At 41.1% G+C, this 27596-nt stretch overlaps 1 protein-coding gene across 1 annotated transcript in view; it reads left to right on the top strand.

Annotated features, from left to right (window-relative positions):
- Positions 1 to 27596, top strand: part of DISP3 (dispatched RND transporter family member 3) — a 43736-nt gene that overhangs the window by 3404 nt on the left and 12736 nt on the right. Inside the window, exons 3-12 of the mRNA XM_074192191.1 lie at positions 3941 to 4077; positions 9823 to 9957; positions 10284 to 10444; positions 11448 to 11587; positions 15111 to 15259; positions 15560 to 15721; positions 16094 to 16255; positions 18647 to 18760; positions 23399 to 23535; positions 25045 to 25226. Of these exons, the coding sequence (XP_074048292.1) occupies positions 3941 to 4077; positions 9823 to 9957; positions 10284 to 10444; positions 11448 to 11587; positions 15111 to 15259; positions 15560 to 15721; positions 16094 to 16255; positions 18647 to 18760; positions 23399 to 23535; positions 25045 to 25226 (1479 nt within the window). The remainder of the gene's footprint in view (positions 1 to 3940; positions 4078 to 9822; positions 9958 to 10283; positions 10445 to 11447; positions 11588 to 15110; positions 15260 to 15559; positions 15722 to 16093; positions 16256 to 18646; positions 18761 to 23398; positions 23536 to 25044; positions 25227 to 27596) is intronic.

Here is a 27596-nt window from a genome sequence, read left to right as displayed (position 1 = left end):
TAATTAAAAACAAAGAAATAGCAAAAATGCCAATAATTTACATTTCCATGCTACTTTTTGGTTTGCAAAAGTCTCTTCTTCAGAGAAATCCTGTGTAGGAACTAGCAAGAATATTCTTATACCCATCTTATAGATGAAGAAACTAAGACTTATGTGAAAAGATTTTTAAAACTTCAGAATGTAGTGAGGAAAAGCCCTTCTGATTGGAGGGTGCAGAGCAGAAAGCAACTCCCATATCCTCCCTTTAAGAAGGGTGTAACAAGTCAGTCACCTCTTCATTTTCCATTCAATTATCCTTTTTTGGATTTGTCATCATGTTCCCATTCTCCTTCCAACTTCCATTTTTGTCTTCCTCCATTAGATTGTGAGCTCCTTGAGGGCAAGGACTGTCTTTTACACTATCCCTCCTGCCTCCCAATAGCAGGACAAATGCAGAAGTATTGAAAATAGTTTAAGTGATAACGGTGGGATGAAGAAGAGGAGATTATGGAGACAAGAAAATGGGCTATATCATAGAACCAGCTGAAAGAGACATCATGGTGGACATTAATGGAGTTATTTGGGGTCATTTACTTTACAGATGGGGAGACTGGGGGCCAAAGAGATCAAGATGTGCAAATTGATCTGGGTAGCAGGTCACATTTGAACCCAAATCTTGTGATCCCAAATCCATTGGTCATTCCATTGGACCACATGGGTCATTCCTTCTATTTTAGTGCTTCTAACAGCCCTGAAGAGAGAGAGTAAATGGAGTGGGGTGATAGACTTACCAGTGCCTTTGCACTTACCTGAAACATAATAGGCACTTTAAAAATGTTTATTGACTAACTGATGGAAATAGCAAGGTGGTGCAATGAATAGAGCACCAACTCCTGGACTTAGGAGGACCTGAGTTTAAATCCAGCCTCAGACATTTGGCAATTACTAGCTGTAAGTGTGACCTGGGCAAGTTACTTAACCCTGATTGCCTCAGTATCCAGGCCATCTGATTTCGGAGGAGAAAGTGAGGCTGTGACTTAGTATATACTCCCTTACTCAAATCCAATTCATTTGATTGTCTTAGTGTCACCTCCCTGATGTCATGGTCTTTTTCGAGAATGAAGAACAAATATAACAACATTATTGACTGGCTAATAAAAGCAGCAGAGCAAAGGTCATTGGCTCACACTCACATTCTACCATATATGCTTTGTTTAGGCTCCCAGGTATAAGCTCCACTGACCTTCTTGGGGTGGAATTCCCTTCTTTCTCTGGGTAACCACAAGAGGGCCTCAGGGGTGAAAATGTTAGGAAAGGCACCCTCAGCCTAGGAGAGGGAGAAAGGCCAGTGTGACAGCATGAATGAATGGATGAGCATGGTGGATTACTGTTGTGTGCTTTAATTATCCAGGAAGATATCCTCTGGGACTGGTAAATCACACAATGAAGGCATTGGATGGGTTCAGGCCAGGTCTCTGTCACTCCCTCTTAAAACCAGCAATGATTAAGATTCCAGGTAGAATTGGCTGCGGAGGTTACTGGATTGTTTACAGACACAAGAACTCCATTAATGTCCATCCATAGGCAAGGGTTTGGCAGAAAGGATAATTTACTGGGTCTTCTCCCTCCTCCTTTTTCTCTCCTTTCCCTTTACTTTTTTGGGGGGAATTGCTCAGAAATGACTCTTGAGAGAAAGATGATGGCCTCACCCCATCCCACATACTTTCTACCTGTCCAGGACTGTTAGATGCACTAAGCTGGAAGGGATGGGCCATGTGACCCAATGAATTTGGATCTGGGTTCAAATCCTACCCTACCTAGATGACCTTGCCCATATTGATCTCTGAACCTCTATCTAAAGTAAAAGGGGTTGAACTCGATGACTATTGAGGCCCTTTCCTGTTCTAGACTTAGGTTCTTATGATCTAGCCCATTCCCTTACCTTCCATTTGGGACACTGATCTTTAAGGTATCTATAGCTCCAAACCCAGAATCCCAGGAGAATATAAGCCTCATGGAGGGCAGGGATTATTTTATTTTTGTTTTGTTTTTTCTTATGTATCCCTGAATAAGGGTTTGCCCATTGTAGACCTTAATAAATGCTTGCTGATTGGTTCAGTGAGTGAGTGAATGAAGAGGCAGCTAGGTGGCTCAGTGGATAGAATCCTAGTCCTGAAATTAGGAGGACTTGAGTTCAAATCCAGCCTCAGACATTTAAAATTTACTTAGTTATATGACCTTAATTCCATTGTCTTGCACAAAGAAAAAAAAAAGAAAGGAAAAATGAGTGAAGGACCCTATGATTCCCATCACCAGGATGATAACTCTACCCTGGGACAAAGCAGCCAGGATTCTCTGATTTTCCACCCCCTCCTCAAAAGATCCAAAAGGAATGAACTATCCCCACCTGCCATTGCCCTAGACATGGAGACACTAGGCCTATTGGTCTCAGGGAGAGTGCTTATCTAAGTTTTTCTGAGGTGTTCCCACCCCCTATATTTGAAATAGCTCTTTACCTCACTCTTCTAACTGCTAGAAAATTGTAGCCAATTCTTCATTTCCTGTTAATTAAGGGGATCAGTGGCCTGATTCAGAGTTTTATTCATTCACCAAATACTGATTAAGCACCAATTATATACAAGGTTTGTACTGTATTTTACTATATCTTATGGAGATATAAAAACATGTCAAGTTCCCTGCCCTCAATGAGAATACACTGTTGTATGGGGAAACAAGACATAGCAATTAACTATAATATGGGGCATTGTGTAATGAGGGTGATAGTAAGAGACCTGAGAAGTTCAAGGCAGGAGAAATGGCTTCCAGGAGGGTCATCAGAGAAGACTTCCTGGAGGAGGCAGCCCCTGAGCTAGGCTGAAAGGGATGGGCCCTGAGGCTCAGTGAATTTGAAGTCACAGGACCTGGGTTCAAATCCTACCTACCTACCTAGAAGACCTTGCACATCTTGATCTCTGGCCCTCTGTCTAAAGTACAAGGGGTTGTACTCAATGACTATTGAGGTCCTTTCCAGTTCTAGACTTAGGTTCTTATGATCTAGCCAATTCCCTTAACTCACATTTGGGGCACTGATCTTTAAGGTATCTGTAGCTCTAAAGCCTGTTAAGAAAAATGTGGAAGGAGAGAGTCCATTCCAGCTATGGGGAACAGCCTAGACAAATCCACCAAGTGTACTATTTGTCTTTTCAAATGCACTGCATTTGTTGTTGTGGTTAATGGTGGTTTAAGCTTAGCTAGCAGTGTGAGAATCAGAGGAAAATGTCCCAACAAGGGGAATTCAGTTTAGGAGGGAAAATTTGCCATGGATAAATCAATATAGGGCAGAAATGAATACCCAACCTAAATCGGTTGCAAGGGCTCACCCTACAAATGAAAGGAAGGAGTGAAGGGGGGGGAGGGAGGGAGAAAGGGAGAGAAGGAATAAAGGAAGGGTGAAAGGAAGGAGGAAAAGATGGAAAAAGGAAGGAAGGAGGGAGAGGAGGAAGGAAGGAAGGAAAAGCTTTTTATTAAACTCTTACTATGTGTCAAACACTATCCTAAGCTCTGAAGACACAAGTAAAAAAGTGGAAACAGTTCCCAGTCTCAGGGAGATTCCATTTTAAAAGAAGAGAGAACATGCATAGGGGGTGGTAACCAAGGAGGAATTCTTTAGTCTTAAAGTTATGGAGATGCTGAATGGAATCATAGGAGAGTAGATTGACACACCCTTTCCAGGAGCAATGACAGTATTAATTTGATTATAATTTCAGATCAGGAAAGGAAAGGGGATGGGGTGGGGGAGATTGGAGGAGAGGGAAGATGAAGGTATGGGATGTTTATGGCTAGTGAGAAGGAGAGTGGTTCCCTGGTTCTCTTTAATTCAGGATAATTAGGTGATCTCTTTCATGTAAATGATGACCAGTTCCAGGTGCTGCTTCCTCAATACCTTCTTTTTTCCCTACAGCAAAGTCCAAGTCCTTTATGGGGGCACAGATCTTTTTGATTATGAGGTACGAAGGACCTTCAACAATGACATGCTGCTGGCCTTCATTAGTAGTAGCTGTATTGCTGCTCTGGTCTACATCCTCACCTCCTGCTCAGGTATGATTCACCTCGACCCACTTCCCCAGACAGACCTCAACTTCTATTATCTGGTTCCAGGTGACAGACTGTCCCAGCTGGTCTACAAAGTTTATTTGCCTCTGATGTAGTACATCAGCTCAACCAAACTAGGTCAAGATAATGGGGCTGACAGCATGACATGGTGGATGGAACATTGGATTTAAAGACAGAAAATTCTGAGTTCTAATTTTACCTTTGATACATACTGCTTCTATGACCCTGGGCCAGTCACTTAACTTATCAGGGTCTCTGTTTCTTCCCTTGTCAAATAAGAATAATAATGACACCTATTGCACAAGTTTGAGGATCAAACAAGTTGGTGTATTTAAGTCATCATCATTATTATTATTATTATTATGAATGATAAATAATGAATGATAAATAAAAATTGATAGATAAAAACTGTATATAGATTTCATCTTCAATGGGGACTCCAATAGTAAGGAATGTGTGTTATCAGGACCAACATGTTATAAGAAAAAAAGTGTGTTTGACTTGGAGAAGACCAGAGTTTATATCCCAGATTCATGGGCTCCTTCCTAGAGATGTGACCCCTGGCCAGATAGTCCTCCTCTTTGAGTCTCAAGTTCCTCATTTGTAAAATACTGATGATCATGCTGGCATTTCCCACCTCACAGAGATGTAAGAAATGCTTAGAAATTTGGTTTATTTTAGATGTCTTCTCTCTACCTCACTTCTGCTTCATGTTCCCAGAATTTCTGTAAAATGAAGTGGTTCTAAGGTCCTTTGCAACCCTAAAGTTCTGCTATCTTGTTTTAAGTAAAGACCCTTCCAGCTCTTAACTTTCTATGACTACAGTTTCTTCTAGCTCTACCATTTTGCGTTCTAAGTTCCTTTTCAGTTTAGACATTCTATAGTCTAAGGTACTTTTTAGTCCCTGACATTGTATGTCCTAAAAAACAAAACCTTCTAGCTCTGGCAAATCCTATATCTTGATATTGTCTAAGGTACTTTCTAGTTCTAAAGTTCTGATCCTAGGGACTTTGGTCCTTTTTCCACCTTTCCCTTCCCATCACTGGCTCTTATTGGTTTGATGTGTAGTTGCTGTCCAGGTATGCCAACCTTTTATGACCCCATTTCCATCTCCAGTGGATTAAGGCAAGTAGAGGTTAAGTGACTTGCCCGCATAGCTAGTAAATATCTGAGAATGGATTTGAACTCAGATCTTCCTGTCTCCAAGTCCAGCACTCTATTCCCTGAACCACCTACCTGTCTCCTGGGTGATAATGATGATGTTTGTCCTTTATTCTCAAAGAAGACCATGACATCAGGGCAGTGATGCCATGACAAGCACATGAATTCGATTTGAATGAGGAGGTGCTGTGCAAAGTCACCAGCCTCACTTTCTCTTTTGGAGCCATCTAGGTGCAGTGGCCAGATATGAATCAGGAAGACTGGAGATGGTCCTGGATGGGAGGCAATCAGGGTTAAGTGACTTGCCCAAGGTCATACAGCTAATAAGTGTCAAGTGAGAGAGGCTAGATTTGAATTCAGGTCTTCCTGACTGTGGGAAAGACTCTATCCACCATGCTACCCAGCTGCTAACTAAATCATGTTATAAAAATGAGAATTATTATTATTATTATTATTACATTATGATGATATAAAAACAATAAACTACTGATGACAAAATGATATAGTATATAAGGAACTGACTTTGTGGTCCACAGGATCTGGGTTTAAGTACAGTCTCTGATACACATTTGCAAGGCATTTAATGTTTCAGAGCCCCATATCACTCTCTAAGAGTGAAGAACAGTCATTTATTCACTTGTATATTCTGTTTCACAAATTCTTACAACAGTGAAGTCATGAGTCTGACTAAATTATCATACGGATGATGATGATGATGATGCTAATAATGCTAATGATAAAAGCATCCTAGCAAAAAAATCTCTATAGTGCTAACAAAACACAGGGCCCATCACTATAAGGCAGCTTAGAAAGATAAACACTTCCTTGAAAAAAAGGAAAAAGAGATTTGATAGCCAATCAAAATGCATGAAAAAGAAATTTTTAAAAAAAACCAAGCCTACAAAAACACTTGGAAATCAAGTAGTGATTTCTTCACCAAGCAATAGTGAAAGCTGATAAAAGGTACACCCCATTGGATTTGTCCAATGTAACTGCAAGTAGCTCACCTCCAGATGGAGGCTGTGAAATGGCTAAGGTCCAAGAGTAGAATCAACAGGCCCTCCATGGGCGACATCTGCATGAAGTCAGCCAACAATATTTCACCAAAGAAACGTGGAACGAATGACTGAGTCATGCGGATTTGTTTGTGGAAATAGAGCAGCTTATGATAGCAATTTAGGAGCAGTACATTGCCAGTAGAAATGACAGAAGGATTATCTCTAAGAAGCATACTGATCAGACATACTGATCAATGCACATTGATGCAATTGATTCAAGGAAATAATAGAAACTGCAACACATCACAAAGGCTATAAAAATTTACCACCTATCAAAACCCTTGCAAGGCATGAGCAGGTACCTAGAATTATAAAACAAAAGCTCAATATCTTTCACAGACAGATGACAAAGCCTTGTACTATAAATATAAACCCCCAAATAGCTCTAATTCAGTCACTAAACAGAATGCAACCAATAAACTGGACTGGAACTGTGCCATTATCACAGATTGATATGTTGTCTCCCCCCTTCCCCCATTTCCCAGATAGAACATTGATCCATAAAAACCTAAGAGCAGCATTTTTAATAGGTCTGCCATACCAAATTTTCATAATTTCTAAGCTATTTATAATGAAAAGCTTTAAAAATATAAAGGCCTAGAAGAAGAAATCAGGATCTTTTGGGAACAGGATGAGTACATGTCATCTTGATTATCCTGCCAAGGATGCAGTCAGGAAACCTACTAATTGAACTTACAGGGCAAAATCAAGATGGTAGAGTGAGAGGAAGCATTAGAATCTAGTTCTTCTTCTCAACAAAGTTCTTGAGAATGTATTAGACTGAATTCTGATTGGGAAAGGCAAATAGTCACAGTCAATTTTTTTTTCAGACTAGTTCAGCTTGGGGAGGCAGAGAGGTCTACAGACACTAGAAATGGGATTTCTCAGAGTCCATCCATCACCCAGGGACTGAGGGAAGGCCAACAGGACACCAGAACAAGATCCCAGGGAATTTCTGAGTAAGCATGGGGTGCAGAAATAGGTACCAACTTGCAACTCTGTCACTCACCACCCAGTTCCAGGTTACAGATCCAAGGTGGAGAGGAATTGTTATGAACATTTGCATAGCTATGTCCTGAGCAAGGAATAAGTTCCGAGAAGTATATTGTAACTCTGTGGTTCTGAATTTAGAGAACTCACTATCCTAGACCAAAAGTGAGTCAGAAAATCAGTTGCTTTGAACCTGAAGAATCTCTCAGAGGGCCAATTGAGCCTGAGTGAAAAAGCAGTTTGCTAAAATTCCCAACCAGAAACAAGATGATAGCGGTCAGGACTTGTAGAGTTCAGACCAGGGGGACAATGAAAAGTACCACCCCTGAACCTTCCCCTCCTCATTTTGGAAGCATTAAAAGCTTACAGGCCTCCAAGATGAGCTGTGAAGCAGTAAGAGGATGTGAGAGGACAGAAGTTCACTATGGAAGAGTGTATAGAATCTAGCAGTACCAGACCACAAAGAGCTATTTTGGAAACAGGAAATCTCAAAACACAAACACAGAAAAGAATGATTTAAAAACATTTACCAGCAAAGTCTCAAAGATAAATGCAGTTTGGATACAAGATCAACAAGGATTCCCAAAAGAGGTGAAACTAGAGTTTTTTTAAAAAAGGGCTAAAATGATTTTGAAAGTCAAGTAAGAAAAGTTGAGGAAAGAATGGAAAACAAGGCAAGAATTAGGGAAGAAAGAGATTGAGGAAATAATATTATGCACCATCATTTGATATTTAGTATTACTGTATGATATGCCCTTTCTGGAAAATCTCCATCTTTTAGCCTGGTTCAAAAGAGATCTCTACAAGTCCAAACTGACTGAGAACTGTAATTACTCCCAGTCCCCAGGCATCTGCCTAGACAAGGACTTTTGCTTTTGTTTATTAATAAACAGAAGCCAAATTGAGCAAAATCCCTTACCCAGGGTGATAATTCTTATGTCCTTTACACTCCTAATCAAAGTTTGGGATAACCTGGTATAAAAATAGGGACACCAAGTCAGTAAAGCCTGCTTGAAATGGATTATAGTTTTCTAACCAAGATTACTAAAGGCATCTGCCTCTCTTAGAGGAACTGCATTCCTTAGGTGGCAGAGAAGGGCATGATCAGCCACATCTGAAAGTCAACTCCCTTTTTCTAGCTGCAGATTGAACTAAATATTAACGCTGCCTCCTAACAATAGAGAAGAGCTCAGAACAGCTAACTTATCTCCTTATTAAAATGTCCTGCAATCAGAATTGCCTCATTTTTGCCAGAGAGGAGGAGGTCCAAATGATGTATTGTCAGACCAAAAAGATGAAAAATGCACTTAGGTATAAAAGACACGTTTGGCTGTCACTCTGGGCCTTTGGCACAAGCAGAAGCTGATCATAAGACCCCTTTGTTACCAGGTTGCATGCTCCCTGCTAATAACTTGCTCACAGAATCTCTTCAGTCTGCCCTCTGTTAAATTCCAGACACTTATAATATGAAAAAAAAATAACAGCTTGGAAAAAGAGGAACAAAGCCTTACTGCAGTAAATAACTTTTTTGAAACTTAGATTTGTCCAAATGAAAGCTAATGACTCCATAAACTATCAAGAAATAAAATACAGTCAAAACTGAAAAAAATAGAAAAAAAACCATGGAATATCTCATAGGAAAAACAGCTGATCTGGAAAAGAGATCAAGAAGAGAATTGGAAAATCACTGACCTATCTGAAAGCCATGAATGGAGATGAATTTACATTCCTAGTACTCATGTTAAATTATAGAAAGCAATCTTTTATCCATTTATGCAATAGTATGTTAAATTAAAAAAAAATAGTAGCAAGATAGAGATTTGTTCCAGGAGTTTCTTTATTAACTCCATCAAGAATGATGAGAAAAGATGGTGATAAAAATGTATTGACTGCCATAGTTCAGCTAAGATGGGTGCAGCATTATTTGGGCTGCTAGTCTACTGGGATAATAATTGGTCGGCTATATTTCCCACATGCTTGAACATTTTTTGATCCTTAATTACTTGGAACCTGATTTCTCTCAATTAATATCTAAGATCTTTGGAATGGAAAGAACCTTCAAAGGCCATCTAGTCCAATTCCTGATTCCTATCTGGCCACTGGACCCCGATGACTCTGGAGGAGAAAGTGAGGCTGGTGACTTAGCATAATACCCCCTTACTCAAATCTAATTCACATGCTTGTCATGGAATTCCTGATGTGATCTTTTTCAAAAACAAAGAACAAAAATTTTTATAATTTTATAGAGAAGAAAATGAAGGCTCAGAGACCCAATGATTGACCCAATCTCATGGAGTTAATGAAGGCTGGCAAAGGCTGGGAGATATTAATCCTAAGGATCATCCCCTATAAGGTCTCTGGACTCAGTTCCATTTTCTATTAGGGGTTTTTTTTGCCAGTCCAGTCTTTGTATTTGGTGCCCATGGAAACATAGTGTACTGAGGACCTCCTCGGCAGCTAGTCCTCCTGTCTTTTCCACAGAAGCCTCACCCTACCTGTTCCTCTCTGACTTGTCATGCAGTGTTCCTGTCTTTCTTTGGGATTGCCAGCATTGGCCTGAGCTGCCTGGTTGCCTTGTTCCTCTACCATGTTGTTTTTGGAATCCAATACCTGGGCATCCTCAATGGGGTGGCTGCCTTTGTCATTGTGGGCATTGGTAAGTTGGTTCAGGTCATTGTGGGTGACTTCATATCCCTTGAACTTCTTCCCATGCACTTCTGGGTGGGAAATGGAGGGTCTGACAGAGTCCTCTCTTTGCATCTTCATCAAAGGGAAGCAATTGGAAATATGCTGGGTGAGTTAGGTGACTGAGCACAATGGTAGGTTCCCAATAATATGATTAATGGATCCAGTGTCCTAAGATCCCAAGACAGGTGAGGATGTAAGTATGATCTTATGTTCCCAAGCTTCCCTGAGGCAAATGAGATGGTCCTTCTTCCAAAGTGCCTCTAACCCCTGCCTTGCCTGGGTTCCCTTCTATAGGTGTGGATGATGTCTTTGTCTTCATCAACACCTACCGCCAGGCTACTCACCTGGAGGATCCACAGCTGCGCATGATCCACACCATCCAGACAGCGGGCAAAGCTACTTTCTTCACTTCCCTGACCACCGCTGCTGCCTATGCAGCCAATATCTTCTCCCAGGTGGGTGGCTGTTCTCCCTAACCAAACAGAGACCCCCTGACCTCTGCTATATTCTGAGTTTGCACAGACCCTCTCTGACCCTTTGAGTCATCTTTACTCTTAGGACCATTTAGATCTTTGACTTCTTTTTATTTATGTGGTGACTTATCGATGGCTCCCTGGATAAACCTTCCCTCTTCTCTGTACCCACCCTGACCTTCCCACTAATTTGGAAACATTCCCACTGTTTAGTCTTTGAACATTCTATTCCTCACCTTGCCTCTAGTTTCTATCAAATTTAACTTGCCTCCCTTTCCTACCCCTATCTCCTTGGATCCTTTTCTAACATTTTTTTCTAGGGTCAAGGATATCTGAGCTGGCATGAATGTTCAGTGCCACATCCATGTGCTGTCAGAATATAGCCAAGGTCACCCTTAACTAGCATGATCTTGGGCTGCAGCCAGAAAAAACAGGATATCCAGGACTAAGTATATAGCTCACTGTGCTTTGCCTTGGTCAGAATATGTCTGGAACATTGGACTCAGTTCTGGGAGTCACATTTTAAAAGGAACAGGGAGGATCTAGAGAAAGTCATCTGTACTGATCAGATGAGGATCATTTGAAGGAGTTGTTCAGGTTTAGCCCAAGAGAGAGAGAAGATTTAGAAGAAACACAATCACTGTCTTCAAGTATCAGCTTCTTTTGCTTGACTCTAGAGAGCAGAAAGAGGAGGAATGTCAGGAAAAACTTCTTATTGATTTAGAGTATTTTGAAGCAGGAATTGGTTGCCCTGGAAGGTTGGGTTTCTTTTCTTGGAGGTGACCACTTGGCTTTCTCATCTTGGGTTAGCCTTAGGGGTGTCTGAGAGTCTGAAACCCAACCGGGCCAAAGAAAAGTTGAAGGTTGGGCTATGGGATGGCAGGAGATGCTTTATGGCAGAGGATTCTACCCCAGTTGACTGCCTACCCCCTACCTAGGTAGCCTCCCTAGAACTCGGGTCTAACTTGTCCCATTCTCATTGCAGATCCCTGCTGTTCATGACTTTGGTTTATTCATGTCCCTCATTGTGTCCTGCTGTTGGCTGGCAGTACTATTCACTATGCCTGCTGCTCTGGGAATCTGGAACCTCTACATGGCCCCATTAGAGAGCTCCTGCCAGACAAGGTGAGACCATGATGGTCATGGTCAATAGCAACACTGAAAATTTAACAATAATGATGTTAATTATAATGATGACAATGACAATATTTATAGAGTATCTACTCTTTGCCAGGCACTATGCAAAGTCCTTCACAATTATTCGGTCCTCACAACTTTGGGAAATAGATACTATTCCCATTTATAGGCGAGGAAAATGAAGCAAACAGCCTACAATACACAACTTCAAGTGCTTGGGGCTTTATTTGTGACTCCAGACTCAATACTCTGTAAACTATAGTGCCCCTGAGATGCTCTCACTTACACTCCCTTTCCATCAAACTGAACTGCTAGCAGTCTCCCACCTCCAGATATTTAAGTATCCTTTCTACTTTGTGGAAATTCACTCTAGATTTTTCAAAATACAGCTCAGGTGCCACCTCCTATATGTGATCTCTCCAGGTCTTCCCAGGGACTAGCTGTCTCTGCCTCTTCAAATAAATAACTTTTATTACCTTTTATTTTATATTTATACTTTGTATTTATTTATAAATGTTTCTGAGATATTGGATCATGCCCAGAAGAATGTAACCTTTTTGAGGACAGAGATTGTTTGATTTTGGTTTTGTATTACCATTGCTTAATATAATCCCTCACACAGAATAATCCTTAATAAATAGTAATGAAATGGAAGATGTGAAGACATCCATCTCTCCAAACAACCAGAAATCTTCTCCCCTTCTCATGGATTTGCTTCAACTATGGCTATGTTTGGGCATTTGAATGGAGCTTTTACAAAGCCCCAATTATATGCCCACCCCTTTGTTTCACTACCCTAAGGGAGACATAGTACCTGTTTGGTCATTAACAAATATTTGTTGAGCAGATCCTGAGTATATCCCATCATTGAGTACTGGGCCAAGTGCTGCAGATACAAAGACAAAATCATAACAGTCCCTGACCTCTGGGAACTTACAACCTATACATATATGAGTAAATGTAAAGCATCAGAAGATACACAAAAAAATGAATAACCATAGTACATGCCTTCTGGTCGCTTTATAGTCTAGTAGGAAAGTTTAGAGTCTTGCTTTATCTAAAATTTCTTTAGAAGCAGAGATTGTTTCATTCTCTGTATTTTTAATCCCAGTATCTGGAACAGGGTCTGGCATGCAGTAAGTGCCTACAAGATGCTGTTGATTGTTGCTGATTGATGCTGGTTGATGATTATTGTGTGCTTGGGGTTCCAAGGGATACAAAAATGAGTAATACCCACTCCCTATCTTCATGGTGCTTACACTCCAATAGAAGGGAAAGAGATCAAGTCAAGAAAGAAAGGTTTCTTTATTGCAGAAAAAGCTTTTGACAATTCCTGTTTAAAACTCTAGAAAGCATAGTAGTAAATAAAACTTTTCTTAAAATGAAAATAGAGTCTATCTAAAATTAAGAGCAAACATTATCTGCAATAAACTGAAGCTTTTCTAATAAGATCAGGGGCAAAGCAAGGATGTTCATTATTTTGATTATTATTTAATATTGTACTAGATATTGAACTAGTATTATAACACTAAGGGAAAAAAAAGAAATTGTACCAAAACTCAGGCAATAAAGAAATAAAACTGTCCTTTTTGTAATGGTAGAAGAGGTTAGATGAGTAAGGGCAAACAGTTGTTGTTGTTGGTGGTGGTGGGGAGACTTGAATAACCATGCTGAAGAATTTGGGTTAACACCTTATGATTCTATGTGTCAAAGACTAACTTATGTCCAGGAACGTGTTCCTTAGTCACATACCTGGAATCTCTATCATTCTCTCAATTCTTACTCCTGTACTAAATTCTGACTTAAGTATTTCCCCTTCCCCCCATTTTAAACAATTGCTAAATGTTTGTAGTTGAGTGTTTGACATTTGAGACAGAACATGACCATAGTTGAAAAAGTCTTCAGTCCCAGAAATCTCACCCTGAATGATACCTTTCCCACTCTTGGTGACCCATGATCTAGATTATAAATGTATGGGCCTTTCCCTCTAGGGTTTCTGACCTCTCAAATCCCCTTTGATCCTACCACCATCTCAGGAACATCTCTGAGTATAAGAACCAGTAGTGACCATGATAGCTAAGGGATAATTGCATGACCTTTGCTGTCTTCATGTGAGGGACAGTCGACTGCCATCACTGTTCCTATAAATAATGACTATAATTCCTATTCATCACCCCCATCCTGGGCTTCAGACCCCTCCTTTTCTAGGATTAGGGCTCTTGAAGCTTGCCATGGAAAGGAGGCTTTCACTGAGCCTGAAAGAAATTAGGACATCTAAATCATAGAACATAAAAGTTGAGAGGAACCTTAGCACATAAAATATTCAGAGCTAGGAGAGAAGGCCCTTAGAACATGGAATGTCAGGGCTGGGAGGGTCCTTAGAACACAGGAGGTCAGAGCTGCAAGAGTCCTTAGAACACAGGATGTCAGAGTTGGAACTAGAACTGGAAAGTTCCTTAGATCATAGACTGTCAGATTTGGGAGAGAAGGATCTTAAAAACTAAAATGTTAGAACTGGGAAGGGTCTTGGAACAGAATATCAGACTGGAAAGGTATTTAGAGATGATTTTGCCCAAATTCCTTACTCCTCAACTGATAAAGGTGAAACTCAGATTGAGGTGACCTGCCCAGGATTACTCTGAATGTAAGTGACTGAGGGTGGGGTTAGAGATGGGGATGAGTAGACCAGAAAAGACTAAAACCCAGGCCTCTTCTATCCCGGTACATTGCTTATTCAACCCATTTTTTGAGATGTGTTTTTTTTTTAATTTATTTATTCTTCTTCCCTCCTACTACCCTTCAATAGAATATTTTTTAAAAGTAACACTTTCATAACAAATAAACATAGACCAGCAAAACAAATTCCCACTTTGGCCATGTTCTACATTTGTCCTGTTCTGCATTTGGAAGCCATGGTGTCTCTGGCAGGAGGCAGGGAATATGTTTAATCTCTTGATTCCTCATTGCCTTAATCAGTGTATAAAGTCTTCCCAGTTGCTTTTCTCTACATTGTTGTTGTCATTGTATAACTTGTTCTCCTGGTTCTGTTCACTACTGTGTATCACTTCATAGAAGACTTTGAAATTTCCTCTGAAACTTACAGCATAATAGTCTTCCACTCCATTATAATTTGTTTGGTCATTCTCTAATTGATGGGTTACTCCTTAATTTTCGGTTGTCACCAAAAAAAAAGCTTCTATAAATATTTTTGTACCTTATGTCCTTTTCCTCTTTCTTTGCATTTTTTTTTAGCATATAAGCCTAGTAGTGATATCATTACTATCAAATGATTTGGTAACATTCTGGGCATGATTGGATATTGCCTTCCAGAATGGCTGGACCAATTCTCAGCTCCACAAAGACTGCTTAGATAGCTTTAATGAGAATCTGAGCTAGGAATACTGCCCATCCAGTTTGATAACTGGGCTAGATCCAGACCTCACCCCTCCATGAGAGCCCACGGGGAACATGGTAATTGCAACACACTACATCAGAATCCTTCCTTTCATAGCTGCCACCAGAAATGTATCCGGAAGAGCTCCCTTCATCTTTCCAGTGGCCTGTTCATCAATTCGGATTCTGCAGGGGTCGGCCCACCCCAGGGTCCTCTGCCCTATTTGGATGATGATATCCCTCTATTGAATGTGGAGGAAGAGCCAGGTGAGATACCTCTCCTCAGCCCCTTGCTACCTCCTCTGCCCCCATCTTCAACAGATACTATTTGACATCTCTACCAGCTAAATTAAGAGGTTGCATGAAAAAAAAACATTCACTTTCCTATGTCCCTTTCTCCAACCCATGGGCAGAAAGGTACCTGCTTAGAAATCAGGGACGTGACTTCTACCTGGGTTACTCTCTTAAGATGGAGTAGGAATCCCCAGACCCTCTAGAGGGGGATGTCTCCACCCACCCTTTCACCATGCTCTCAGTCAGAGAAACTTTTCCTGTTTACTTTATCAGTCACCTTGGAAATGGGTGATGTCCCCCTCGTGTCTGTGCTCCCTGAGAACCTGCAGCTTCCCCTGGAAAAGAGCAGCCGAGGCCAACTCATCACTCAGCTGCAAGAACTTCTCCACCACTGGGTATTGTGGTCAGCCGTGAAGAGCCGCTGGGTCATTGTGGGTAAGCAGGGCTTACCCTGCTCCTTCTGAGCTCCCTCCATCACTCTTTGAGGCTTAAGTCTAGTTCACAGGTGGGTCAGTAGGTTGTCCCATTGAGTGTTTTGACTTTGGTCCCCTAGCCTGTAGGGTAATTGATATTTTTTTCAAAAATTCCACTCTCTTCCCTACCCACATACACATCATACAAAATGGTGCCAGTCCCTCAAAGCTTCTCAAGAAGCTCCACACTGTGTTCATCTCTGGCAAGCTGTCCCAGAGATGGAGCCAGTAGCTATCTACAAAGCTGCCTTTGGGATCTCATCCCAGTCCCTTTGGGGTGGTGGAAGAGGATATGGAGCCCAGCCCTGCCTCCTAAGATGGCCTCTCATTACAGGGTTCTTTGTCACTGTCCTCATCCTGTCCCTATATTTTGCCAGCCGGCTCCGCCCGGCCAGTCGAGCACCACTCCTATTCCGACCGGACACCAATATCCAGGTGCTACTGGACCTCAAGTACAACCTGAGTGCTGAGGGAATCTCATGTGTCACCTGTTCAGGTGAGAATTCTAGACTGAAGGAGGTCATGGAGCAGAAAAACAGGGTCATCTGGGGGTGTCTTCTACATGTTTAGTCCTTGCCACATTTAGAAATCAAAGTTCGTGCCAGGCCCAGAAAATAGTTACTATTCTCTAAGTTTCCATTTTCCTTTTTGCAAAATGGGGATGCTGCCCACCTCATAGGACTGATGGTGAGAAAAATGTATTGTAAACCAGAAAGTGACTTGTTAACAATATATAAATATTGCTATGACACCAGAATTATTATTATAATAATTTGTGGACCAAGAGGCCAGGTTCTTGGATTTGAGTTCTCATTGATCTTGAGAAAGTCACAGAGACACTGTATTTAAATCCTGACTACCACTCACTCTCTATATGACTTTGGTCATATCTAGATTCTAATTTTCTTAATGGTAAATTGGGAGGAAGGATGGACCAGATGACATCAAAAGTCTCTGCTTCTTCCTAGGTTCCACTTCTTAATCAATGCAATAAGGAGGAATGTCCCCTGGTCATAGGATCCCAGAATGTTAGCACTAGAAGGGGTTGAGGCCACCTCCCTCATTTTAGAGGGAGATATAGGAAATCAGAGGAAGAGGGTACTTATCCAAGATCACATAGTTCCTGAGAGATGCCAGAAAGACGAGTACTTGGAGACCTCAGAAGGGAATCCAAATGTCACTGTAATGACCATGAACGGTAATGATGGCATTGCTCAGATCAACCTGGTCTTCACTCAATAGGAGAGCATTAGCACAAGTGCTTTGGAATCACCTGACTGAGGGAAACCACTTTCCTAATTGATACTCAGGGAGTCCCCAATGCCTTCTCATGTCTGCTGGTGCCAGTGGAGTAGTCTTCCTTTCACCTACTACTTGGGTTCTCATCACAGATGTCAGAAGAGGCCTGAGCTTACACATCAAAGCTGGGCAAAATAGCTAATAAAGAGGCCCCAGGGCTAGGTGACAGACAGCATGGTAAAATGAATGGGGAGTTGATTCCTGCTTCTGATCATTATTAGCTGTGTGACTTTGAGTCAGGCACTTTGACCTCAGTTTCTTCATCTGTAAAATGAGTAATGAATGTCTGTAATCTGTATTTCATGGTGTCTTTAGGAAGCTCAAATGAAATAATGTGTGCAAACTTTGCAAACCATTAAGTGTATTATGTGTATCTTTTACATATTAGTTGGGTTTAGGTTTCTGGATAAGGTTTAAGTACCAAGTGCTGTCTCTGCCTCCCTGGTGGGCTCCTATAGGACTTTCTCTTATTTAGTATTCAGAGGACCTCTGTGGAGTGCTCAAAGGGACCTCAAAGGCCATGGAGTTCACCTCTCTCCTTTAACAGAGGAGGAACCTGAGCCCCAGGGAGGGGAAGTGACTTGCTTAGGTCGTACAGCGAGTACCAGAATCTGTCGTTGAATTCAGATGATAGGAGACTAGAGTACTCATTGGAATTTAGGATGTCAGAGTTGTGGTCCAATGTTGTGAATTCAGATCTCATCTCTGACATGTCCTGTCTGAATTTAGGCAAATCCCTTAATCTCCCTGGGCCTCACTTTCCCTATCTATAAAATGAAGGGAGTAGACTCAATGGACTCTGAGGTCTCTTCCAGCTTCATATTAGAATTTTTCAACGAAGCACTGTGTGTGTGTGTGTGTGTGTGTGTGTGTGTGTGTGTGTGTGTGTGTGTGTGTGTGTGTGTGTGTGTGTGTGTGTGTGTGTACGTGTGTGTGTGTATGTCTCAGAAGGATAAGGTAGAGAGCCAAGGACTGAGAATAAAGAGACATGGGTTCTAGTCCAGGCTAATTCATCTTGTGACCTTGAATAAATCCATTCTGCTCAGAATCTTGGCTCTTTTTTCTATAAAATGGGACTTTTGGATTAGATTTCTACAAATCTTTCCAGTTCTGATATCCTGTATTCTAAGGGCTCTTCAGCTCTGATGTTCTGTGTTTTAAGCCCTCTGTTGAGCTTCTCTGTTCTAAGGTCTCTCCCAGCTTTGACACTCTGTGTTGAAAGACCTCTCCCAGCTCTGCTGTTCTGTGTTCTAACCTCTCTCTCAGTTCTGAAATGCTATAATTTTGTAATTTTTAAAGCTGACACTGTGACTTTAATGTTGGATGGGATTGGAGAGGGAGGCTGAAAAGCCTCAGGTCTCTTTCTTCTTACATCCCAGGGTATTATGCTTAAGAATCAAACTTGCTCCCACACTTATTATGTTTCAGTTTTTCATATCCCTGGCCTCATAGTGGGGCAGAGTGACCAAAGATTTCCCTAGATCATTCCCCTGGCACTCTCTTAAAATAGCCCGGTTTTGCCCCCACTCCATCCCTTCCTTCCAGGTGAGATGAGGTGTTTCCCTCCTTGACTAAGCTTGTGGGACAGGTCTGTTTCAGGAAAAACCCCACAGTCTTCAGAATAACATCCGAACATCTCTGGAGAAGAAGAAAAGGGGTTCTGGACCTGCCTGGGGTAGCCGAAGCGAAACCAGTCAACAGGGTCAGTATGGCAGAATTTGGGGGAAGGAGGATTGGAGGGCAAAAGAACTAGAGAATTTATTGGGTTGGCCTTCCTCTCTCCCTCCCTTTCTCCCTCTCTTTCCTTCTTATGCCTTCCCTTCCTTCCTCCCTCTTCCATACATTCATTCTTTCATCATTCAATAAGTATATATTTTGTTCCCAATCTGTATTTGTAGAATCATGCTAGGTGCTAGAGAAGATTCAAAAATTTAGAAAAGATGACAGATTCTCTGCCTACATGAAGCTTACTGACTGCTATGGACTGGTATGGAATAAGACGCCAATAGAGATAAACACAATATATTATATCACTTGATAAATACAACAGAAAAGTAGAAACTAAACTGTTAGAATTCAATGAAGTTAGCAGTCATAACCATCTTGGAGGATCAGAGAAGGCTTACTGGAAAAGGAGACATTTAAACTGAGTTTTTAAAAGATGGGTGGGTGTTCAGTAGGTAAAGAAGTAAGAAAACCCATTTCAGACATGAGAAATAATTTTTTAAATTTATTTTGAGTTTTACAATTCCCCCACACACTTTTGCTTCCCTCCCCCCATCCCCCACACAAGGCATTCTGTTAGTCTTTACATTGCTTCCATGGTATACATTGATCTCAGTTGAATGTGATGAGAGAGAAATCATATCCTTAAGGAAGAAAAATAAAGTATGAAATAGAAAAATTACATAATAAGATAAAGTTTTTTTCCCCTAATTTGAAGGTGTTCAAAGTCCACAATTCTTTCTCTGGGTACAGATGGCATTCTCCATTGCAGATAGCCCAAAACTGTCCCTGGTTGTTGCACTGATGGAAAAAGCAAGTCCATCAAGGTTGATCATCACCCCCATGTTGCTGTAAGGGTGTACAATGTTCTTCTGGTTCTGCTCATCTCGCTCAGCATCAGTTCATGGAAATCCTTCCAGGCCTCCCTGAATTCCCATCCCTTCTAGTTTCTAATAGAACAATAGTGTTCTATGACATACATATACCACTGTTTGTTAAACCAATTGAAGGACATTCATTTAATTTCCAATTCTTTGCCACTACAAACAGGACTGCTATGAATATTTTTGTGCAAGTGATGTTTTTACCCTTTTTCATCATCTCTTCAGGGTATAGACCCAGAGTGGTATTGCTGGGTCAAAGGGTTTGCACATTTTTGTTGCCCCTCGGGCATAATTCCAAATTTCTCTCCAGAAAGGCTGGATGAATTCACAGCTCCACCAACAATGTATTAGTGTTTCAGATTTCCTGCATCCCTTCCAACATTGATTATTGTCTTTTCTGGTCATATTGGCCAGTCAGACATGAGAAATAATAAGAACAAAGCCAAGGTGATGGGAAAAGCACAGATCATGTCTGAAAGATAAAGAATTCTCCCCCAATAGAATATGAAGAAATTCCCCTTAAGAACAGCATCTTGGGAAACTCCAAACTTAAATGTAAGATAGTAAAAATATTTGGTATAAGATGCTTAATAAATACATATTGATTGATTGATGAAAAAAATAATATGAGATAAGGCTGGAAAATAGGGAGGTACCAGATTGATTGTCAGACTAAGACCCCCGGAACAACAAAGTGAATGGTAACTTGGAGTCAGTTGGATCTGGGTTCAAATACTAATTCTGCCACTTACTATTTCTTTAACTTTAGGGAAGTCATTTTACTGGTCTAAACTGTTTCTGCTATAAAATGAGGATGTTGGATTGGTGGCCTTTATAATTCCTTCTAGCTCTTTTAATGGCTCAACTGAGGGAAAACAGAGCCTCTGAAGATTTTTTAGCACAGTAGTAACCTGTTACCAATTTCCATTACTGGTTGTTTGCCAGCTAGCCTTGGAGGGGGGAATCTGAGAAGACTGAGGTTCCAAGAGTTCAGGTCAATATTCCCTTCCCACTGGGAAAATAATCTTACTGACATATGGAAAGCTAAATAAACCTGACAACCTAGGACAGGGAGTTGGGAAAGGAATCCTAAAGCCGCTGACCACACAGAGTGAATTTCCTAAACACTCAGATAACCTCCAGCCACAAACAGAGGCATTGACCCAGATGAGCCTAAGGGAGAGCTAGTGCATTAATATACTTAACTAACTTTATCTGTACTATTCAAAATATACAAAACACCCACTTTGTAGAGCACTGTCCTGGGTGAGGGGAGAGATTTTTTTTTTTTTAGGTTTTTGCAAGGCAAATGGGGTTAAGTGGCTTGCCCAAGGCCACACACCTAGGTAATTATTATTTGTCTGAGATCGGATTTGAACTCAGGTACTCCAGGGCCGGTGCTTTATCCACTGAGCCACCTAGCCGCCCCTGAGAGATTTTTTTTAAAAATTAGATTATACATAACGGGGCGGCTAGGTGGCACAGTGGATAGAGCACTGGCCTTGGAGTTAGGAGTACCTGGGTTCAAGTCCAGTCTCAGACACTTAATAATTACCTAGCCATGTGGCCTTGGCAAGCCACTTAACCCCATTGTCTTGAAAAATCTAAAAAAAAAAAATAGATTATACATTAGTCCTGCCTTCACAGTAATAGGCAAGGTACATAGATGCAAAGAATTTTGTAGATCTTAAAGTGTTACACAAATAGCTAAATATAAGTTATTATTATCTTACAGAAAAAACACTTTAGAGAAATAAAAATAAAGGTTATGCATGACTTTAGGATAAAGTTATCACAGTATAACACAGCAGAAATGACATTGTATCTGAAATCAGAGGACGTGTTTGAATCCTGACTTTTAAAGTTTTCTTCCTTTATGACCACAGAAAAGTCATTTTCTCTTTCTGGGTGTTATTTCCTCCTCAATTCAAATAAGTCTATTAAGCATTTATTAAATACCTTCTGTGTACAAAGAATCCTCTTAGGACTGGTGACACAAAAGCAAAAGTGAAGTAGGAGCTTACATCCAAGTTTCAGTGAAATGAGAGAGCTAAACTAAATGACTTCCAAGGTTCTTTCCAATTCTTGGTCTTGTGACTCAGAGCAAAGTCTTCATTTATTAAAGTCCTGGACTCTGTGCTGGGGGCACAAAGAGGAATATGATTAGGTCCTTCCTTTCAGGAAGCTTACAGTCTAGAAAATTGTTTGCTTACAATAAAAGAAGGTTTTAGAGAAGCAGGAATGGAAAGGGGAAACCTTGGATTTGGAAGTGAGAGGACTGGGATTTGGATCCTGGTTCTCACTGTTTTCTTTGGTCAGTTTTTCTACGTTTTTTTCCCTTCCTTATCTCTAAAATAAGGGTATTAGTAAAGCTCTCAAAGAAGAGAAGTCTTTAGGGCTGTGGGGGCTGAGGAAGGGGGTAATGGATATAGAAAACTGTATATAACATTACACTTTTTGGATTTGTTCCTTAATTTTGCTGAACTTTTCTTATTTGCTCTTTATGGTGATAGAGGGAGGAAGGGAAGGAGAGAGAGAGACATACAGAGAAAGAGAGAGACAGAGACAGAGACAGAGGGACAGGGAGTGAGGAAGGGGAGGAGACATACTATTTGGATATGTTCTTTAGTTTTTCTGAACTTTTTTTGTTGTTCTTTAGTATGAGAGAGGGAGAGAAGGGAGAAGAGAGAGACATACAGAGAGACAGACAGACAGGCAGAGAGACAAGAGAGAGAGAGAGAAGGAGGGAAGGAGAAAGGGAGAGACACAGAGACAGAGACAGAGACAGACAAGAGAGAGAAAAAAAGGAAGAAGAGAAAAGAGGGAGAGAAAGAAGGAAGAAAGGAGAGAGGAGACAGAGAGAGAGAGAGAGAGAAAGAGAGAGCAAGAGAGAGAAAGAGAGAGAGAGAGAGAACTGCAGATAACATACTTTTTGGATATGTTCCTTAGCTTTGCTGAACTTTTCTTCTTTTTTGTACTTTATTATGAAAGAGCAAGGGAAGGGAGGAGAAAGAGACATACAAAGAGAGACAGAGACAGAGAGGGACAGAGAAGGAGGGAAGGAGGAATGGAGAGAAGAAGAGAGAGACAGAGAGAGAAGAAAGAATTCATTAAACCCTTTCTATGTTCCAACACTGTGCTAACAACTGGAAATACAAATTCAAGCAAAAAGAAAACTAGTTCCTGTCTTCAAGGAGCTTTCATTCTAATAGAAGACAAGACTAAAAAAGAGCTGAAAAGGTGGAAAAGGGAATGTATCCTCCAAGGGACAAGAAGTCTGGTGTAGACTCAGGAAGGCAATAGGTTTGGGTGACTTGTACACTTCCTCAAATGGAGTTTCTAGTGAGAACTTCACCCATCAGAGGAGGGGGCATCTTTCAGGTTGAGAAGGCCAAAGAGGTGGTGGCAGCTTCCAGGGTTGGGGGTTCATTAAGCAATGTAAGTGACATAAGAACAAAAGATAGCCATATCAATTTAGTTTTTTAAATATAGGTGATATAAAATCATGAGATAGCAATAAAATTTTTAAACTATTTTTTAAATGAACAATTAGAGTAGATGGAGTCTCAGGTCCTTTTCATCTCTAAATCTAAAGTGCTATAGTTGTGAGAGACTATCCTGGTAACTTAGACATTGGATAAGTGAAACTGGAAATTGGGATTGGGAAGAGAGAGGGGAAAAATTGTCCACAAATTCTTTGTTTTTGTAACCCTCTCCCTTATGTCCCTTAGACCCCCAGGGTACTGTTTATATCTCCAAGGCCAAGAGTAAGGGCAGACCAGCAATCTACAGGTTCTCCCTCAATGCCAGCCTCCCTGCACCTTGGCAGACTGTGTCCTCTGGGGATGGGGAGGTGCCCTCCTTCCAGGTGAGCCCTTTTCTTTCTGGGTATCCTATGCTGTTAGGTTCAGGCTTCTGGGGGATTCCCACTAAGGTTCTGTGCATGTGTCCACTGTACTGCCCTTTCCTGGTAGTGGCATATGGAGTTAAGAGATATGGTTTAAACCCTAGCCCTGTCATTTGATACTGATGTGACCTTGGACTTTGGTTTCTTCATCTGCAAAGCAAGGGTGTTAGACTAGGTGGTCTCTGAGGTCCCTTCTAGTCCTTTATCAATGATCCATCCCCTTGGGAGAGGATAGCCAGATTTTATCCTCTGGGAATCTCATTTTATAATAATTACAAATTATGGAGGTTGCTAGGTGATGCAATGGATGGAGCACCAGCCCTGAGTCAAAAGGACCTGAGTTCAAATTTGGTCTCAGACACTAGCTCTGGAACCCTGGGTGAATCTCACAAAAAAATTACAAATTATGTTAAAATTACATTAAAAATTATAAATTGTTTTTCTTTCCTTTGTCCTTCCAATCAATGTAATCCCATTGGAACCTCATGGCACCTTTGAGAAAGGCAGGGCAATGATTGTTATCTCCATTTTATAGATGAGGAAACTGAGGCCCAGAAAATCTTCAGGTTCCAGTTGATCCCAGACTCAAAACCTACCTTCTGATTCTCTGCCCGGTTGCTTTTGAGAGGCAACATTTCAGAATGGATTGAATGAATAGTGGACTTGAAGTCAAGAAGAGAGGGTTCAAGTTCCCCTTCTAGCATTTAATAGCTGTGTGAACATAGACCAGTCGTATTTTTCCAAGCCCTTGTTTCCTCATCTGTAAAATGGGGAGAAGAATCTATGGAGATTCTTATCTCCCGGGGCCATTTTGAGACTTGGACAAGATGATGCATGCAAATATATTAAAACATTGCATATGCCAGTGGGTGCTGTTGTTGTCATTGACACCTCTCTCATTGCTTGCCCATATTATGGCATGCCAACTTTGTCTTCTTTGCATGTTTTCTTTCTTCCCAAAGCAATGGCCCAGTACAAACTTGCTTAAGACTTGGTCTCTGGGGGGCAGCTAGGTGGCTCAGTGGATAAAGCACCGGCCCTGGAGTCAGGAGTACCTGAGTTCAAATCTGGCCTCAGACACTTAATAATTACCTAGCTGTGTGGCCTTGGGCAAGCTACTTAACCCCATTGCCTTGCAAAAAAATAAAACAAAACAAAGAAAAAAAAGACTGGGTCTCTGCTCTGGGCTGAGATAGCTTTGTACTTGGGAAAACAGAGAGAAAACAGACAAACAAATAAACATTACCTGTCCTCAGGAAGATTCTATTGGGGGAAAATCAATATGTGTACATTGAAATAAAGATAAAACAGATGAATAGCAATTTGGGAGGAACCTTAGAAACTGATAAGAAAGATTCTCTAGTGGGTAGTGGAAGTGGAAAGGTGAACTGCAGAGCCAGAGGGGGAAGAAACTGGGGCTGGGATGGCCCCTGGAGTTACGTGTCTTGTTTTTGTTAATTCATTGCTTAGGTATATAGAGTGCCTTACGGTAACTTCACCAAGAAGCTGACCGCTTGTATGTCTACAGTAGGGCTGCTCCAGCAGACGAGCCTCCGGAAATGGATGATGACGTCTTTGGCCTGTGATGCTAAGAGGGGCTGGAAGTTTGACTTCAGCTTTTATGTGGCGGCCAAGGAACAGCAACGAACCCGGTAATATGGCATGGACCCTGATGCTGCAGATGGGCCATGATCTCTCTCAGTCTCCTGAGCCCTCCATGAGAGCCCATGAGAAGTCTGTAATGAAGGGGCACCGGGTCAGACCAGTTAATATCAGAGGTCCAGGGGTCAAATACTCTGATGGCACTTTAGAACTAAGCTGGGAATTGTGATCAAGAGAACATTAGGGGTGGCTAAATGGCACAGTGGATAGAGCAATGGCCCTGGAGTCAGGAGTATCTGAGTTCAAATCTGGCCTCAGATACTTAATAATTACCTAGCTGTGTGGTCTTGGGCAAGCCACTTAACCCTATTGCTTTGCAAAAAACCTAAAAAAATAGAGAACATTAGACTTGGAGACAGAAAGACATGGCCTCAATTGCCAACTCAGACATTTACTAGTGGCATGATTGACCTGATAATCTCTCTGTGCCCCAGTTTCTTCTTCTATAAAATGAGAAATGGTACTTGCTAGTTATGTAAACCTGGAGAGGTCACTTAGGATCACATGATCATGGATTTATAGCAGGGAGTTAGGGACTTCAGAGGTCATCTTTGTCAAGTATCTTATTTTACAAATAAGGAAACTGATGCATAGAAAGGTTTGGGTAGTTAGAAGCAGAGCTGGAATTTGAGTCCAGATCCTCTGGTTCTCATCTAATATTTCCTCCTCTACCTGAATTTCCATTACCTGAATCTCAGAGTCTCAGTTTACCTTCCTGGTTCTCAATTTCTTCATCTATGAAATGGAGATCTTATTAGAACCTACCATGTGGGTAGTTATGAGGTTTAAATGAGATAATGTACATAAAGTACTTGGCAAATCTTAGAGCACTATGTAACTGTCATTTATTGCCATCATTATTGACAGGCACCAAAACATTATTACTATCATCATTCACATCACTCTGTTCACACACATTGGAAGGCTTTCTTATTGCTCATGTCAATCAACTGTGCTCAACTTTGTCTGCTATTATGAGGTTACCCAGAATGGTGTTTCCAGCTGGCCTTGAAGCCTATAAGCTCTAGGTTCAAATTCCATCACTGATACTTGACTTCATGAATCTGGGCAAGTCATTTAATCTCTGAGTACCCCAGTTGGGTCTCTGAGAAAATTATATACAGAGCAGAAGCTGACTTGCATTGATAGATAAAACCAAATAAATCACAGCTAACAACAACAAAGAAAGAAACTCATTACTGTTATCTCATTTTTCTCCTCCTAAGGAAGGCAGGATAGTCTGGCTTCATGGATTCAGATTCTATTCTTCCCTAGAACTGTTTCTTTATCTGTAAGAAGCAAGCAGTTTGATGGCACAGTGGATAGAGTGCTGTACCCAGAGTCAGGAAGATTTCTCAGACACTAGCTATGTGACTGTAGGCAAGTCATTTAACCCTGTTTGACTCAGTTTCTTCATCAATAAAAATCACTCCAGTAGAAAACCCAATTGGGGTAAAGAAGTCTGATACAATTGAAACAATTGAACAAGAACAACAAAAAGATGTAGGGGAATTGAATTGGTTATCCTCTGAGATCATTCCATCTTTGACCCTGGAAGTTCAAAGAGTAATGGCTGATAACCTTGTTATCATCCTTTTGTGTTTAATTTTCTTTGGACTTTTGCATAGGAGGATAAAATAGAATGAGAACACTGGGATGTGAGCTCATCCCCTGTAGGTTTCAAGAATCTTCAGGCCAACCCCAGCAGCAGTTGGGATGGTAGGGATGATATCATCATTGACATTGTTGGCATAGTCTCCCCTTCCTGACCCTTCCCCCTCTCTTTCCCCTGTTCCCCCCCCCCCGCCCCTTCTTGGGTTTAACTTGAGGATGGACACTCACTCAATGGAAATAGTTCCGCTCCAGTGAATATTAGCTATCACTGTGGGCAGGGTACCAGCCTGGCTGACAATGCTGCCTGAAAGCTAGGGCAGAGGAGGGAGAGAAGAGGGGATGGATGCTATGGCAACAGGGTGCCCTATTCTGCTTGAAAAATCTTGGGTGAGGAGGTCAAGGGTCTTGGGGTAGGAAGAGATGGAAAAGGAGCTAGAGAGGCATTGTGCTATGATGGTGAGAATTCTGGACTGGAAAATCAACAGATCTAGATTTAAATTCTGGTTCTGACAATTTTGTGAACAAAGGTGAGGCTTTTTAACTCTGAGACCAAGTTCCTTCGTCTATAAAATTGGGTCAGTAATAATTATATTATGTAACTTAAGGGGCTATTGTGAAAAAAGATTTTATAAGCCTCAAGTCTTATAGACATATATCAATTATATAAATGTGAGATATTAGAAATAATAATAAGCCTAGCTCCAGCCCAGGACTGTATCAGTCTCCTTCTTCCCCTCCTCCCTGCA

The sequence above is a fragment of the Macrotis lagotis genome, chromosome 1 (assembly GCF_037893015.1).
Source record: "Macrotis lagotis isolate mMagLag1 chromosome 1, bilby.v1.9.chrom.fasta, whole genome shotgun sequence".
In the NCBI taxonomy this organism is placed as follows: Eukaryota; Metazoa; Chordata; class Mammalia; order Peramelemorphia; family Peramelidae; genus Macrotis; species Macrotis lagotis.
This window is presented reverse-complemented; position numbering and strand designations above follow the sequence as displayed.